This window comes from Crocodylus porosus, unplaced genomic scaffold (assembly GCF_001723895.1).
Source record: "Crocodylus porosus isolate Cpor-Errol unplaced genomic scaffold, CroPor_comp1, whole genome shotgun sequence".
NCBI lineage: Eukaryota > Metazoa > Chordata > Crocodylia > Crocodylidae > Crocodylus > Crocodylus porosus.
This window is the reverse complement of record NW_017728914.1, coordinates 2,294,457-2,312,627: the sequence shown is the minus strand read 5'-3', so window position 1 is coordinate 2,312,627 and position 18,171 is coordinate 2,294,457. Positions and strand designations below refer to the sequence as shown.

The following is an 18,171-nucleotide window of genomic DNA, read 5'->3' as shown; positions in this document are numbered from 1 at the left end:
CAAAGTAAAATACTAATGAAGGCCTATGCAACTGAAGGAACATTTCTCCTTGGGAACTGAGACATTAAGGTGGGATATTAAAGACAGGTGCAAGAAAGGGAAAGACAGTAGAAGTCCAGGGAAGAAAGAAGCCAAAATGTTGCATTAAAATGGGGAAAACAGCAAACACAAAACTTATTTTGGAGATGGAAGTACTTGGAATCTTCCAGTAGTACAAAAGACAATTGTTTAAATTTAGGATCCTGGATAGGAGAGAATTAAGTGATTGGATTTTGCTACCCTTTGTTTAAAATGATCATGCAGATTGATGGCATGAGTGAAAAAACAGTAAACAGCAACAACAACAAAATAAAAAAAGTGCAGCATGAGAAGAAACAACAATTGCACCATTAAACAAGGTGATATCTGAAAAATATAGAAGTAATTAAAATGAAAAAAGTCTGACAAATTGAGACTTAGTAGCTATCTTTGCTCCTTCCCCTGAACCAAGATTGTGTTAACAAATCCTGTTCGATATAAAACAGACTTTTTGGATTAGTTATACGTGGCTGTGTGGTATTATCACTATCAGCATTAGAATCCATATTAGTTCTGGTCCAAATTAAGATATTCTATTAAGCCAAATACTCTATTTTTTTTTTTAACCAAATTGTTTCAATACCTACACATGTATACATCTTTGCACATGCCAAGAGCTTGTAGCTTCAGGAAGAAAGAATGCATATGGTATTGCCGTTTGTAGAGTTCCTCCAATTTGCAATGCTTAAACATACCTAGAGGACTTAACGCAGCACTCTGGTCCAGTGCTCAGTAATCAAGAACATTTCTGGACAATGTATAGGTAAAAGTAGCTACAAATGAAGGCAAAGTCTTTTAACATAACCTCTTGCATAATCCCAAGCCAAATTCAACAGTGACATGCGTGATGGTTTCAAATTCTCTGTTAAGTCTCTTAATCTGTAGTGAAATAATACCAGACTAAAAGTGGAACTCCCGTTTGCAGAAGCTTAAGTAATTGATAACTTACACCTCAAAATATACATTTAGTTCAATTTCTCATAACCTCCTAAAATATTTCTCGTTTAATCTTAGAGCAAAATTCAATTATTTTTTTTTAAGTCCAAAAAAATTGCTTCCCTTGGCTTTCCTAAACATATTCTTAGCGCATAGCTTTCTAAGAAAATGCAATTTTTAAAATTAACATCTAAAAGCATCTCCTGGGCAATACTGTAACATTAACTGAAAATGTTCTGCAGAAGATTAGTTTCGCATATACTGCTGTTCATTGAAAAAAGTTAGAAGTGCAAAAAATAACTTCATGCCCATCTCTTAAATGTTGCACTACGTTATAAACTAACTATAAAAGAGTACTGTTATCCATGACAATTTCACATCAAGTATTTTAAAACTTGCCTATGATCATTTTAAGCTACTGCATCCTGGCAGCTCTTTTTATCAAGTGAAAGTGACTTAGCAACATTAATTTCCATAGAAGGAAAACACTGCCTTAATTAAAAAACAAACAACATTAAAAAAAAAAACCTCTTGTAACTGTATACTCAAAGGAGTTTATACCTGCGAGAGCTGATGACTAAGGCAGTCTATGGAAAAAAATAGCATAATACAGCACCAAATGGGTTACATCTGTTGGGGAATGAGTGGGAAGAATTGCATTTGCTAGCAGAAATGGAATTAAGTCCGCTAGACTGACATGTCAGGAAGAACAGTTTATGAAACATTATTAAGTAACCCCTTTCCAATAGCTCAGCTCTGCAAAGCTTTATCTACTACTCAGTGCCACAGGTTTGTGTGCACGTGTGTGTGTGTGTGTGGGGGGGGGTGTTGATGAGTAAGGAGACTTTTTTCATCATAGGAGAGAAGAGATTTGATTGTGTTCCTGAGTTTGAATTTACAGAAGAGAGCATTGTAACAAGTCACGATGGGTTCTGCAACACCAAATGCTCATTCATTAGCTAACAGACCCATGACCCACTTCAGGCTTAAGTGTCATTACTGTATCATACATCAGAGCTAGCAAGGACTTAAGCTGATAAAAAACCCTCTGGATCTTCTACCGAAGAAGTGTAGCTTTTACGACCCAGCTAAAAGGAAAACATCCTGAGCTGTGGCAGTTCTGGTGCTTATTAAGGCTGAGGAGTTTATTCTGTTTGGTTACATTTAGAAAAGAAACTATGAAACTTATCTAGCATTTGAAACAGCTGGTATGCATAAGGTATTAAACTCAATGCCGTTTAAGCTTTACGTTGATAAATTAAATTCAGGTAATAAAAAAAGATTAAGAGTAGTAACATACATCCCCCCCCCCCCAATTAAAAAACTGAGAATGAATTGCTCATTACATAAAAATTATATTTTAGTTTAATGCCTATCATTCATGTGATAGTATTTCCCATTCAAGACTTGAAAGGGTTGAAAATGATCATAACTTATTTATGACTGTGCTCTTGATTCATTCTCTCAAAACTGATCTAAGTGCATCACACTATCTACTTAAAACCTACAGTCATTTCCACCAACATGGTCTTTTCACTCTGTAAATTGTAGTATTCCTTCCCCCTGCATTTGATTATTTACCTCATTGTTAAACAGGTTACTATCCTTGCACAACACATTCATTGATATTTCCTGTCAAAAATTCACCATTCATTTTTTCCTAAATCATGTTAATATGAATTTATAATTGTTTGACAATCAAACCCAGATAATATCACTCTTCTTCATCACACTCCACCTATAATCACAACTTCTGTCATAAATGGCTAACTTCCATACATAATAATACAAAAATTCCAATTACTGTCACTCAGGACACTGTCACAAACCACTCAAATTCAACATCTTAACTGATCATGACTGGATAACTTTACTGCTTAATGTCACTATTGAATGATGTTCTGAATCAGTAAGCATACAAATACTGGCAAAATAATACACCTTGAAGAAACATTGCCATAGGTTTTACTACACAGGGTAAGTTTTCAGGAATATTTGTGAAATCCTTGAAAAGCCAAAAGAATAAATAAAAGGGCAGAGATTGCGTGAAGTAAATTGTGGTTCCAGGGGATGGATGGGAGCCTGGCACAGAAAGACAGACTGGAGGGACTTAAGTCCTCCCAGTTTTAATTGCATGGTGATATATAACCTCTCCCCCAATCAGTGAGTATATCAGTTTTTAGCAGAGCATAGTTTCAGGGTTTTTATTTCACTTCTTATGCTATAATTGTCATACTACCTAATTACATAAATCAAAAAAAAAGATACACTAAAAGAGTTGGGTATAAACTCTAACCCTTCTTAGTTTACATCCATGACATCACCCACTCCATGATGCTATTTTAAAACAAGTCCATTGTGCAAACACTCAAGGAATGCAGACAAAATCTTTTTTCCCCCCTTGTGGTCATCCTGTGCTGCTTCAAGTGCAAGTCTCATTATTGTCACTTTAGTATCACAGGTTTCTGTCAGTCCCATGCATGTGATATTATCAGGGTTTGACTGCATATAATGCCAAATGCATCTTGAATCTTACTCTATCCTCATGTCACCTATTTTATAACTTGCTATACAACCCTAAACAACAGCTCCTTAACTTTTTTAAAGCTGACATACACATGAAGATTTTTTTTTTACAAATAGTGTATTATTACAGTCCCAGTATAATATTTAGTTAGCAAGTATTCATTGTGATTGGTATTGTTGCAAAAGTCTAGTATATGGATTCCCAAAAGACACAGTAGTTAGATACTAATGGAAGAAATGACATTTTGTCATTTGAAAGTTGTTAAGTGTTTGCATAGACTTTATAAGAAACCTGGTAAAGTTGTTAAACCATTTAAGTCTTAATCCGTATTTCCCAGCATAAGTCAACTCAACACTGATCAGACCATAAAATGTTCATAGGAATCATAAGCATGACTTTTACTGATTCCTGTCCTAGAACATGCGCGGTTCACCCCCAAAAAAAGGAAATATTACCTCAACTGAGAAATACTACCCTCACTATAATGCTACATTAGCTCCAATGACACATGACAGTATTTTATCTCTTCTCTAAGAGGCAACATTTTAGTTTTGTCAGCACACCTAAAAATCTCTTGAAAACATGTTTGCTTTTGGAGACCAATACACTGCCCAAAAGCAGTTCTAGAAACATGTTATTATACAGATCACCAAGATTTACTGACAAAGTGCAGCTTCTGTTTCATGTTTAGTTGAGCATAAACTATTTCGTTTGATGCAACTTATTCTAATTCTTATTCCAGAATGTCTTCAAATATTTTAAAACTTTCATTTCAAATAATATTTTGTGCAGAAAATTTGAGCTGACATGATACAGATCTGATTCAACTACCTCCGATTTCTCAAATGAATACAATGACAATTGAACTCTCCCATAAACTACAAAAAGGTTTCCAAACAATTACTAGGATAAGTGGTGTTTTGTTTTGCTTTTTTAAAGAAATGTGTCAAAGCAACTCTGAGATTTAATACTGAAATTTAATTTTAAATATACACATTTTTTCACTATGTATAAAACAAAATAGTCTGCTTTATATTCTTCTCATATTCAGTCTTCTGGACCTTGACGTATTAAAAATAACTTATATTAATCTAAAGTTTTTCCTTCAACTATATTTTAAATTGCATTTGAGAAAAAAAGGTATATAAAAAAAAACACTTGCACAGTAGAGTGGTTCCACATTCAATCTTTATCTCATGTTTATTAATTTGTGTGCTGTGTCTACCATGTGGTATTTTACACCTCACAGAATGAAAAAAAAAGATTAAAACAGATTTACTACTACTATTATCTACTGCATTTCCCATTTATTATCATTTTAAATATTTATTTTATTTTTATTTAAAAAAAATTCAAGTCACAAGCAGCCTCTACATGGAAGTAGCTTTTCCTCCTCCTCAACTCACTTAACAGAACAAGTTTTCAACACAATTTCAACACAAACTATGTCCAATAATGAACAATGTAATTTGCCATTAAGTGACTGAAAGCTATTAAAAAGTCAGCTTGGCTTCTCTTAAAATGAAAGGACCCAATATATTCACAACTTACAGGGGGACACTACCAGGAGTCTTCTATAAGTAGCTCTGCACATATTTGTTTCTGCAACACCTATATTCATGTCATTAGTATAAGCAGAAAAATAGGCTGATACAAGGAGTATATGATTATCCATTGTAACTCTTCAGTATGCAAGACTTTAGAAAAAAAATAAAAAATAATAATAATAAAAAAAAAAAAAAAAAAATCAAACCTACACATATATCCAAGCACACTATTCAATCCTGACTTTGGCAATTTGTCTGCAAGTGAACTTGTTCTTCAAGAAATTTTATAAATAAAAATCAGTAACATATATTACTACTGGATACTACAAAACAAACATGAGCTATACACTAAAGAGAACATTCTATTTCTATCAGAACTACACCTACGTTACAGATGTTTAAGGATCAGTGGAGTGGGACTGCACTATATCTTTTCAAAGCATCAAAACATTTTCCCCAAAAGCTAAGATGAGAAGATACCAAGGCACCTTCAGAGTGGCTTATATACTAACCTTTCTGTACTCCCAAGAGGGGAGGGGAATTCTCTTGGGGTGTTCTGTCAGGTTCCTGGGGAGGTACAACCATGGGAAGTGTATGCACCGGTACACGTGGAACCTTTAAAAAGATCAATTAAAATTATTATTTTTTTTAATTAAAAAAACCAAATTAAGAAAAATATCATCTTGGTAAACATTTACTTTTAAATGGTTAGGTTTCATTAATTAAACCAGAGGCATGCTTGCTAGCACACACTCCATTCCACTTTGCCTTAAACTGTGCACTGCATGTTATTCATTCCAAATATACCATTTTTCTTGACACATACTATATCCTCCCAATCTACTACTTCCAAATCAGTTGTAGAATGCTTGTACTGGGTCTGTAAATAATACCATCTAGCATCTCATGTCCAGAAAGATGAGAGAGAAATGTGGAGGCCCACACTACCCATTACACAAGTAAATTAGGCACATAGGAAATGTCTGTTATCCACTACAGGACTACAACATTAACAAACTGGTCTTCTTCATATTACCTGCAGAAGGGGTGAGACAGTAGGGAACTGCTATATATTATTTTCTGTATGTTGGAATTTTAGTTCTGTTAATGACAGCTTAAAACAGTGGTGCCCAGCCTTTTTGCCTTGCGGGCCAGGAGGGCAATGCCAGATCCCTCCATGGGCTGGATCTAGGTTGGGAGCCACGGGTCAAGTATATACTACAGTTCACAATCACCAGTGTTTTATATAAGTAGCCTACCCAATTTTACATAGTGAACACTGCCATTTCAAGTTATACTACAGCCAGGAATCACAGAAGATACTGCTCACTGAAACTTTGTAATGCACTGCACATCTATGTAACCAGTATAATTATACCACTGATGCACTATTCATCAAATTAAATTTGGAAATGTTAATTAGCATATTAACCTATACATATGTGCTCCTTACTGGAGTAACTATATACAGTTTTTGAGCTATATGTTGTCAGCATCTCTTTTCTTAAAAGTTGGGATAGATGAGGGGACATGTCTGTAGCAGGAACTAAAAGAACATTGTCTGGATAATCCAGCAAGTAGGAAACCACGTGGCTGTCATTCTGGGTTCTTTTGTAGGCTGGGATTTTCCTAAGGTGTTAGCCACTTAGTTCTCAAAACTCATCAAAAACCCTAATCCAGGGCTTCTTTATTTGCAAGCTTTCAGGTACACGTGCTCTTCCTCAGGCATAGGGGAATGCAAAGATCATAAAACTTCTCCCAGGTAGAAATGAAAATTCATATTGTACAGGACAGCTGGAGGGTGGTACAATTTCTCCTGGTTGGAAAAGTTAATTTTATGCAAATTAGGCTAGGATAAAAGTTAGAGCAGTCTTTTAGACCAACACGACTACAAACTTTACCCCCAGTTCAGGGCTTGGCATTCAATGGCCCTCAGGCTAGATCTGGCCCACAAAGAGGTCCGATGTGGAAGAAGTTGATGCCATGGGGCTATGCTGTGACATATATCCCTTCTGTACTACTTCCCCCCACTGCATGCTCCTCTGCTAGCAAGCTTATCCTTGATGTAGAAAAAGGGTTGAGTATGTAGCAGCTGGGGGGAAGAGGGTGAAGGGAAAGGGGCAAAAGCCTGCCACTTGCAGGGACTGGAGCTGACCCATATCCTCATTCTCTTAGTCCCTACTGAAAAATCCCAGGCAGATGCATTCACTGAATCTAAGATGTCAATGGAGAAAGCAGAAATAAGACTAAAGAAATAGCTAAGTAATTTTTAAAAAGTTACAGAAGAGTTTTATTTGTTATTGTAGAAATACCATACACTTTACCTGAGACTGATCCTGAGAAGGTGGTGTGAGCTGGGACATGTCGGTGGTAGGTACTGACAGAACATTGTTTGGATAATCCAGCAAGTAAGAAACCACATTGGTATGCCCACCCTTTGCAGCTTCTATGAGCATTGTTGAACCATCCTGGGATGATAGTTTGGAGAAAGAAAAATGCAATGAGGTGAATTCTTCTGCACTCTGTATTATAAAAAATGCAGAGATTTGTCTATGGATTAAAGTTTTTCAGCTTTGCATTTATATCAAACATCAGCTACCCAGGAGTTTTAAGTTGTATGTTAAAAAAAGAAAAAAAAGCAATCATAAGATTTGTGTATTATCCTGAGTAATTTAATTTGAATACCTTGAGCCGATGAGTGGGGTCTGCCCCATGAGCTAGAAGGAGCTCAACTACTGCGAGGTGGCCTCCTGCACAGGCCAGTGACACCACTGTATGATCATTATTAGCTGTAGCCCTATTAACGTTGGCACCTAGAAACAAAACATCATGCAAAATTAACAAGAATTTCTCATTTTTAAAATTTCAAATGAAAACAAGGAAAAACCACCAGCTCTGGTGAATGTACATCTAAAAGAAAATATCAGCTCCCAGAAGCATATTACATCTTAAGAACAGAACAGAGACAATTAAATTTCAAACACAATTCAGAAATTAAAGTGAATGATTTTAGATTAACTGATTGTTTACATCTAGATTTATAATGTTTTTGTAAAATACAGTAGCATTACACAAGGAGGGAATGCATGCACTTAAAATATTCAAACTACTTTTAGAAGGGTTTTTTTTTTTTTTTTTTTTTTTTTATTTTAAGAAAAAGAATCATTATTCTGTGCCCTAGCATGGTGCTATTTTTTTTCATCGTTTTCCCCCAGAATACACTGGGAAACACCCAGTTGCAAGATTTTAAAATAAAAAAAAAAATGCAGGAAATATCTACCACATACCAAAGTTTTGATTCACTAATCTATACAATTCAGTGGAAAGTAGTCTCAGTAAAAATACTTTTGTACTCAAGTAATGAATTGCCTGCATAAGGCAATGTGGTTGAGATTAACAATTCTACAAAATATGAGTAGTTAAAATATACCAACACAAACGTACTAGACAGCACAAAAAGAAAAAGAACTTCAAGTACTATCCAGGGGTCAGCAACCCTCAACACATGTGCCAGAGCATGGCATGTGAAATCATTTTGCTTGGCATGCCACAGCTAGCCTGGGCTCTGGACAGGCCTCTGTCAAGAGCCACAGAGCCTAGGCTGCTCACAGCAGGGAGACTACAAACAGCTGCACCAGGCTCTGTGGAGCCCCAGCCCAGCTCCTTACTGACAGCAGGTGCATGCATGTCTCAAGGTGAACAGTGGGGAAGGGGCTGGGGCCAGGGATGAGCTGCCACAACAAGGATCAGGCCGCACATGGCTCCCCCACTATCTGCCCTGCCACACCAGCATCTTACAAGTCAAGGTGTCAGGACCTTTTGGCACTCTGCCCAAAAATGTTGCCAGCCCCTGTGCTATATAAAAGCAGCATAAGTGACTGAAGTGACACTTGAGAATTTTTAAGTGGATACTAATATTTTACCTTTGCTAATGAGAAATTGTACAGTGCATAAGTGACCAGCTCTTGCAGCCTTCATTAGTGGTGTCCTTCCACCTTCAGATTCATGTTCCTGTTACAAAGGTACATAAAAAAAAATACTGTAAGTACTGGAAAATATATTGTAACCAACAATCTTTGTAGCTGAAATTCTGTTTAATGGATGAATAGATATAAAATTATGTTTCTATTGCCTAGACTGTTCTGAAAATTCCACCAGTATATTTTCATTCAGTTGCTTAAAAAGGTCCCAGTACACCTAAGTAGCAAGTGACATCTGTCAATGTAAGCTATTGAGATCACATCACCACTCTACCGATCTTACAAGAAAATCTCCTAGTCTACACAACACAACTTTACCTCCTGCCTCTAAAGCAGTGGTTCTCAGCTGGGCTGCCACAAAAACTTGCCAGAGTTGCTGAGACACCAGAACCTCCATTGCCTCGCACACCTCCATTTTCAGAAGGCATGTCTGAGACTAACTGAGAAGTGCTTGTCTGCCTTATATTAATGTATGCAGGCATGTCATTTCTGTTTCAGCTCTTCCAGGTTCAGCTCTAATGTGTTTCCCCAAACAGAGGCATCCAGGGCAGTTCTACTGGGTACCAAAAGCATTTTTCTCCAAGCTGCTGCTGCAGGATGCCATTTTACAAGGGTGTAAAGGGTGATGCTGAAGTAAGAAATGTTTTGTCCCAAATCACCACATGGGAATTTGCTAAGATCAGAATGATTTGCTATCAAATGTTTTGAAAAGATCACCACCCACAGAAAAAAAATGTATCAAGTTTCCACAAGAGCCATAAATATGAGGGTTTCGGGGTAGGGCAGGAATTTCTGTTGACAAAAAATTATAGAACAAGGGAGCTGGAAAGTTTGAAGGATAATCTGAATTTCAATGGTGACCTATCAGATATGGTTTACCAAAACAAAAGCATAAGGTAAAAAGAACAAGTAGAAGCGCACGTAGTAGAGCTGCGAGAAACAGCACCGTTCCATTTCGACTTCTGTTTTGCCATTTTGACAGTGTTTTGTTTTGAAGCACTGTTCCATTTTGTTTTGTCAAAACTGTTTCATCATTTCCGGTTTAGCCCATAGGCTATAATAGGGAATGATAAAAATGCCTGTAAGTGTTATTTCTTGCCCGATTAGGATGGAAACTGCAGGGATGGTAGCCCCATCTGAGGGCATGACGCTGCCTGGCAAGATTTAAGGAGACAGGTGTAGGGGTTTCTGGGAAACTGCACCTCAAAAACTGCTAAAAGCAAAATTCATATCACTTGCTGGCACCAGATCTGGGGGCCCATGCCCCCAGGAGGGATGTGCAGGACTCCTCCAGGGTTGCAGGCCCCCCAGATCTGTGCATGGGATGGCAGTAGGCTGCCACTGCTGCCTGGGACTGGCGCTGGGCGCAGCCTACACCCAGAACCAGGAAAACTGTTGCCTCCACTGGCTCCAGGCAGGATAAAAGCATCCTGTCATCCCATGCATAGATCTGGGGGCCTGCACCCCCAGGAGGAGTAGGCAGGACTAGGAGGGCAGGTTGAGCTCCATGGGGCTGGCGGAGGCACTCAGAGTAGCCCTGGCTCTCCCCGCCTCCGGGCTGCACTGTGAGTGGCTCCACCGGCCCCACTGAGCTCAACCCAGTAGTGAGAGAGCTGGTGGTGGAGCCGCTTGGAGCACAACCCTGGCAAGCACAGCCTGTCGGCAGGAGGCTCAGGAGAGCTATTGGCCAGAGCTGCGCTCCAAGCAGCTCTGCCACTGGCTCTCCCGCCACCAGGCTGAGCTCTGTGGGGCTGGCAGAGCCACTCTGAGCACAGCCCTGGCTCTCCCCCACCTCCCATCACTGGGATGCTTCAAAACATTGAGTGCCCTCATTTCATTTCAAAGCTGTTTCCAAGTCTTTTGTTTAGTTTCAATTTCACTGTTTTAAAGCTCAAAATGCGTCAAAACAGCTTCAAAACGAAACACCCATCAAAATTTCGCACAGCCCTGATAAGTGGCACGGAAGATTTTACACCAGAAACAATGACGACAACTTCCGAACATTGCATCTTTTCAGTTTTCAACAACCGTTTCTATCCGAAACGATCGAAGTCAGAGGAAAAGCAGCAGCACGTTGTATATGAAATAATTAACACTACAAAGGATGTGGAAGAACAACAAGCAATTACTCCACACAGCAAGAGAAACAAGTGTCATGTCAATGAAAGCATCTCCACTTGTGTCTCTCAAAATAAATTTAAATTAAATACTTCATAAGAAAATAATTTCTAATTTTTCCCTTGCAACTGCATTAACATATGACCGTGGAAATATATTAACATATTAAGACTGCAACTTATTTCTTGTACTATTTATCAACGCTGAAGGATTAATACTACATCTGTCAGAGCAAATCAACTTCTCTCGCGCAATAAATCTAAGCATTCAGTTGACTGATGACATTGTGCACCCCCCTTGACACATTTTGGGCACCTAGCTAAAAATAATCCTTTGGTTATGAATTTGAGAAGAAATCTTTGGCACTAATGAACGACCAAATCTTCTAAGGAAGTCAGTGGCCCCAAAAGAGACACGATATTGTGGAGATGAAACCGATAAAGTCCTCCTTTCACCACTTGGAAAAGTACCCAGACACAGAATTTTCTTATAAAACTTTTACTGGACACTGGTTGAAGAGGCACATTTATTCTGTGTGCTGAACTCTTAATTCACATACTTTATTCAGTGATAAATGTTGTGTTAGGGAAAATATTTAGACTATTAAGATGTGTAAACAGCATGTAGTTAGAGACTTATTCCTCTAAACCAGCCGTGTCAAACTTACTTTGTGCCATGGGCCGAATCCAGAAACCAGGGATTCCATGAGGGCTGCATCCAGCCCAGTGCACACAGCAGCAGCAGTTCCAGCTCTGACCTGATGCAGCAGTGGCAGTTTTGGCTCCAACCCAAGGCACACAATGCAGCTCCAGCTCCTGCTGTGTGCCCCGTGCCATGGCAGCAACTCCAACATGGGGCCAGCAACTGAGGAAGTCGGGCTGTGACAGTAGTAACAAATGCAGCAACTGGAGGGCAACCATCCTCACTTACTCTCCTGTTGCTGACTGCCATGCCTACCAAAGTTCAAGACCCTGGGATTCTATGACAAGCCACTCCCCCTTTCTGCCCCCCAGCTTCTGGTGGACCACTGGAATCTCAGCACACTGGATAGAGCAGCTCCACAGACCAAATCTGGTCCATGGGCCATACATTTGACACCTCTGCTCTAGGCCAGGAGTTTGGAGAAGCTGGAGGGGTGTAGCCAACTGCAAAATTGGCTTGGTGCTGCTTAGCTCTGCATCCCCATGGAACCCTGACACTTGACCCTGCCACCACCTCCATATTTACCACTACTGTCCCTGGTACCTGTTGGATTCACTGCAGCTGCTGGCCCCACAGATCTGGCCTGAGAGGAGCCCTGTGGTCCAGATCCAGCTCAAGGTCTATGGTGAGTTTGACAGCCCTAATCTAGACAAATGGTTCCTAACCTCATTAAGACTCAAGCCACCCCTTGAAAAATGCCAGCTCTTATCTTTCACTCATTTTTTCACTACATAAAAATAAGAGCACTATTCTATTGCAAAGAACTCAAAGATGACAACGGATTAGACATTTTTTGACACTGTGAATTCCTATTTGAAATCTCTAGGTTTGACTTATGAATCATATGCATTTCCATCCCTGTGACATTCTTAAAAAGATCTTGTGGCACCCCAGGGTGCCATGACACCCTGGCTGAGAACTACTGCTCTAGACAGAAGTTAAGTGAAGTGAACTACTAGAACAAACTGGGTTCTAGCCTTCAAATGATTTCTACATCTCAATAAGACAGTGTCAAACTGGAGGTTCTATGTAGCTTACTGTGCAAAAATTTTTTTTTTTTTAAAAAAAGAGGAAAGAATCAAGGTCATATGTGCACTCTGTGTGAACATGAAAAAAACCCAACAAACGGTGAGCCTTAAACTTTGAAGACGTTTGTTTTGTGTCACAGCTACTAATTTTCCCTTTCTTCACCTACTGAGATACAGACGATATGTAGCCAGTGGCTGCTGTCTTCCTATACACGCTACCATATAAAGACAGGTTTGAAAGAAAATACTTCAGAGGCAAAGCACTTTTTAAATAATTTAAATTTCACTACTTGAACAAAATGCATACTACTGTTCTAAACCAAAATTTCCAGAAAAAGAGAAGTCAGAAGTAATATTGGCTCAGTTTGTTTATCTTCAAAACAATTAGTTTTCTTTGCCTGTCCAATTCCCGACTTCATCTTTGAAACATCCAAATGCACTAAAAATTCCTCTGGTTTATGAATGACACCTCTTCTGAAATGGGACAGAAACCACCCACTACCTACAGTGTAAGTGTTCTTATATCCAACAACTTCTGGATAATTTGTGCTTGGAGTAACAGGCATGGACTACTAGAGGAAGTAGGTATATAAATCACAGAATAGTTTTCAATTACTATAGCTCTATAATTGAATTTACTATGATACAAGGCCTCAATATGTTTGGAGCTGCAAAGTAACCTACAGAATGAATCCTAATGTCATAGAGGTGAATTTTTTCAGGTTATAAAACCAACCTTTCAGTTAACAACACCAATAAATAAATTTTTCCCAGCTAAACAGATATGGAAAGAACATATGGAAGAAGAGATATCTTCAGAAGTGCTTGATGGGAACCCCAAGTATATAATGTAGAAAACAAAAAGATAAAAGTTTCTTAAGAATCTCACTGGAAAAAGGCCAAAAAAAGGTCTTTTTTTTTGTTTTGCTCTTAAATGAGAAACAGCAAGAATCCAATATATGTGCACACAAGACAACGAGATGAGGGATTTCACAGGCATCAGAAATATTGGACCCTGAAAATTTGTCCTGAAATACAAGCTCAAAAGGATATAAAAATAAGATTCATGAAACTGCTTACTACTACATTAGACATACTTTTTCCATTTGAGGTATCTGTTTGAGATGAAGACAAGGCAGGGCAATAACATAAGGGACACTTCTAGGAGAGATGAACCTTGTGGTTCTGAAAGGCCTTGTTGCAACGTCAGCTCTACTCACTAGATGGTGGGCCAAAGAAGGTAGCATGGTCCAATTCTCAGTAAATACCATTCACACTCCTGAATGTAGTTTATATTATATTTCAAATTGTTTTCATTACCGATTTGCTCACAAACCAAAAAGGCTTTAGCATGACCACATATATTGGGCAATGTGTTTTCATTTAAGTTTTCATGCATATGCTTATAAACTACTCCTACCAAGAAGACTGCACATACTGAATTTTTTAATCCAACTTCTATAAACTATTTTAATATTTGTGGTATAAGGCACCATTAGGACAGATACAAAGAGGTGAATACAATAAGATCAGACAATCTCTGAAAAAGAACTTTGCACACACGCTAAAATCACTTCATTCACCATAGATTGCAGAATGTATCAATATATCAGCAACTGAAGCCTACAATTTGTACAAGGTGAAACTGATGTCACAAACAGACCATACAGCTGAAAAATAAGTTTCTAAGAATCAAATGATTCAAAATGGGGAAGATGGTTGCCCCTTTGTTTCTTTCCATTGCTAGACTATGCTATGGCATTTCCAGCTGGGATGAAAAAAATTCTTGTTATTGGTGACTGAGCAGAAATCTTTTACCCAACTGGTGCTTTATGGAAACATCAAATAGTCTTTTACAGGAAACAATTAGGGCTGCTGACAGACATGAAAACCACCCCCCCAAAACAGTGCTTAACTGAAAAAGGAAGTGTGTCAGTTTGACCTGGCTTGCCCAATGTCTATATAGATCATGCACTTCAGCAGGGCTTTTTTTTTTTTTAAAAAAAAGATAAAAGCACCCAAAAGCCCTGCTGAAGCACATGATCTACACAGATATTGGACGTGCTGGGTCAAACTGATGCAATGCCTCTTCTGGGCATGCACTGTGCTTGGTGAGGGGGTGTGCCAATCTGAAAGTAAAGCACTGATTTTTTTTTCCCCATGTCTGTAAGCAGCCTTAATGACTATTAAAGTAGTCTATAGTAAAAGTTTTATGGGAATTCAGGTATCACACAATTGCAGATATAAAAGATTTACAAACAGCAAATCTGTGGAGTAAGCAGGTTTTTATACTGTTGTAGCTAGACATATGGTATGCATCAACTAAAGACTATACAGACTTCCTGGCTTAGTTCAGACACTGGGAGTCAGAGCTACTTTGAACTAGAGCTCCTGGAAATTATGTGCATGTTTAGGCTTGAACTGTGCAAGACAACTTAGGTATAACTTGGTACAGTTTAAGGAGCTGATATATTACTGAGAGAAGCTCCAAATGAAGCAAATTGGGCTTACTGCTTTCAAGTATACAATGACTACTTAGATTACCTTTACCTTTGATATCAAGCTCTCGGTTTCTTAGATCACATATAAAAAGAGTTTTTGCATGAAAAAGGCCAATGTAAATTTAAAAAATAAAATATTGATACATATATATCCTAGACCAGCTAGTTATTAGCTTGTTCAATACTGGACTGTAGCTACATTACAACAACAGTTATTCCTAGATGAATAAGAAAATGATCTCTTAATAAAGCAAACGGACTACCACACTTTAAAAAAAAAAAAAAATCACAGTTTGAATGTTTGGGACATGCTTGTATACTTAACAGATGCAGCATACTTTTTTTTTTTTTTTTTTTTTAATTACAAGGAACAAAACCACATTTCTTTTGAATTCTTTTGTAATAAGCCTCTCAGTTTCAATGGGTTCTAATACCTTCAATTAAATTAAACTCAAATCCTCTAAAAAGCATCTAGTTCAATGTACTGTTCCAAAGAATTTTTAGGTAAAGTCAATTTGACTATTTCTCATCCCATCAAATTTTCAACAGAAAAACAAATTAAATTCCAATGAATTTGGTCCCCTTTATATAGTTCTTAAGACTTGAACTCTGATCACAAAACTCAAATGCTATGGAAACCATTATGGTACCCTTTACAAACAAATCTGAGGTACAAGAATTTCTGAATGATCTTAAACCCAAATGGATTTCTGGTTTTACATGAATAGTTAAAGATCAAAAGAACTTATGGTGATGTGATGCCATCGTTTATCATACCCCGAGTCTTGCCACTCCTACCTTTGGAAAGCAGCCAAGATGAAGTAAAGCTTTCCCATATTTGGAAGAGTGGGGTTGTAATTAAGAAATTAAATGATCAAAAAACCCAGTGGTTTGCAGAAAAAAAAATGGAAGTAGAGCACAAAGAGATCTTCTATGCTACCCAGAAAGTCCTTGCACCTCTGTTGAAATCTAGGTGCCTCAAGCCATGCTTGATGCGAGCATCTCTTCTCGAGGTTGTAGCTTACAAGCATCAAAGGCCAACCTCACCTGATGCTTGGCCGTCTCTATGCCCTCCAAAATAGTCTTCTTTAAGTCCTCCTGCTTGTCCTGCGGAAGGAAAAAGAAGAACTCACGGATCTTATTCTGCAAATAAAATTCATGTTGGCCATGAAGACCTGGAAACTACAATTTCAACTGGCCAGCACTATCAGCTGAAACTATTTTTGAGAGGAAATTTATTTTGCTGGAATTTGCAAGGAGAGCACAGTACTTAACTGTAAGCTGCATTCCTCACCGTCATGACCTCAACCTAAACCACCCAAGACTCTTAGGGAGTGTGGAAGTTACACATGGCAACCTTGGAAATTAAATACCAGATGGGGTTTTCTTCTTCACTCCCAGCAGGAAAGAACAGAGCTTGCTGCACATTCTGTAACCAAGCAGAACCACCAGAAGGCCAAGCAGAACAACCAGAAGGCAATGGCTGCAAGAATTCAGTTTCAGTGTCCTTCATAGGTTTTTTGTGAAGATGGACAACGTGAACTCTTACTACTAGACTTGCCACTAATCACTTTCCCCAGATTTTCTAAAAAACAACAGAGGGAAGCAGATTGATCTTCCTTACAAAGTCATGCAAATCCTCAATTGCAACACCCAAAATATTAGCACGTATTCAGCACCAACTTAAGCACATAGGTTAAGCGTTCAGTATGTTATGCATTCAAGGAAAACTGAGGTTCTAATTACAGTTTTGTTACTGTGCAAGGGAAATTTGTAGTGTTATCAACTGGAGGCAAAAAGGAAGATTCCTGTGATAATAAAGAATTTATCACTCACTGAGAAGTGTACTGTTTAAGCAGTAGGGTATAATCAAGATACGTCCATTGCCTGGCATTTCCTTGCTTCTTAGGGTACAAGTTGCATGAATAATCAGTCTGATTCTTTTAAGAAAAGTTTTCTTTATAGAATTTCCAGCCAGTTTAGAAGGATTTAGAGGAGCATAACTACCTGAGATAAGGGGCCTTTATGGGTGCCTACTCAAGTACAACAGTACCCATATTCCTAATGTACATCAGATCTCTCTAGTATTGCATGAATCAGACAGTGCCTCGGAAACTGCAGCTCAACATACCTCAGAATCCCACAGCTACAGAACTGTTTGCCAGTTTTCCAGCTGAGTGATGTCCACATTAGAGACTCTTCTAAATGTTCAGTTGCAAAGATATCTTAGTTAACAATTTCCCTTAAGGGCAAAAAATGACTTTGGTTCCAATGGAGCAAAACAAGTCGTTTCATCTTTTCATCCACCACCTTCTAGCAGGTCATGCAAAGCTAAGGTAATGCACTCCTATCAATTTAGCTGAATTTCTAGAAGTTAAGTATACTTGGTATTCAAGAACTGGAAAAGATATATCCTAGTTCACAAACCAAAAGAATAATCTGCATGACAATTAATATACTCTCAGGTTCTACCCATTCCAGAACAGGCACACTTAAGATTTAAAACACCTGACAGATTCTGTAGGAAGTCCCCAGTTAGGCACTTAAAGTTAAAAGGCAAGATGCAAACTAGTTATCACTAGAGCTCTCTCTCAAAACTTTTACAGACAGCTTAACACTTTAAGAGTAATATGCAATTAGAACCTGTTCAACTGCCACTATGGAAGACAGTATTTTTCCATTTTGAGTAAGACTGACTGAATGTCATATTCCTTCTCTTTCTTACAATGAGAGGGTTCATTTTGAAAGCTAAAC

At 38.2% G+C, this 18,171-nt stretch overlaps 1 protein-coding gene across 1 annotated transcript in view; it reads right to left on the bottom strand.

Annotated features, from left to right (window-relative positions):
* ANKHD1 (ankyrin repeat and KH domain containing 1) overlaps positions 1–18,171 on the bottom strand; it is a 171,483-nt gene that overhangs the window by 51,817 nt on the left and 101,495 nt on the right. Inside the window, exons 11-14 of the mRNA XM_019534707.1 lie at positions 9,012–9,099; positions 7,774–7,901; positions 7,413–7,556; positions 5,601–5,703 (exon numbers count right to left, since the gene is read on the bottom strand). Coding sequence (XP_019390252.1) covers positions 5,601–5,703; positions 7,413–7,556; positions 7,774–7,901; positions 9,012–9,099 — 463 coding nt within the window. The remainder of the gene's footprint in view (positions 1–5,600; positions 5,704–7,412; positions 7,557–7,773; positions 7,902–9,011; positions 9,100–18,171) is intronic.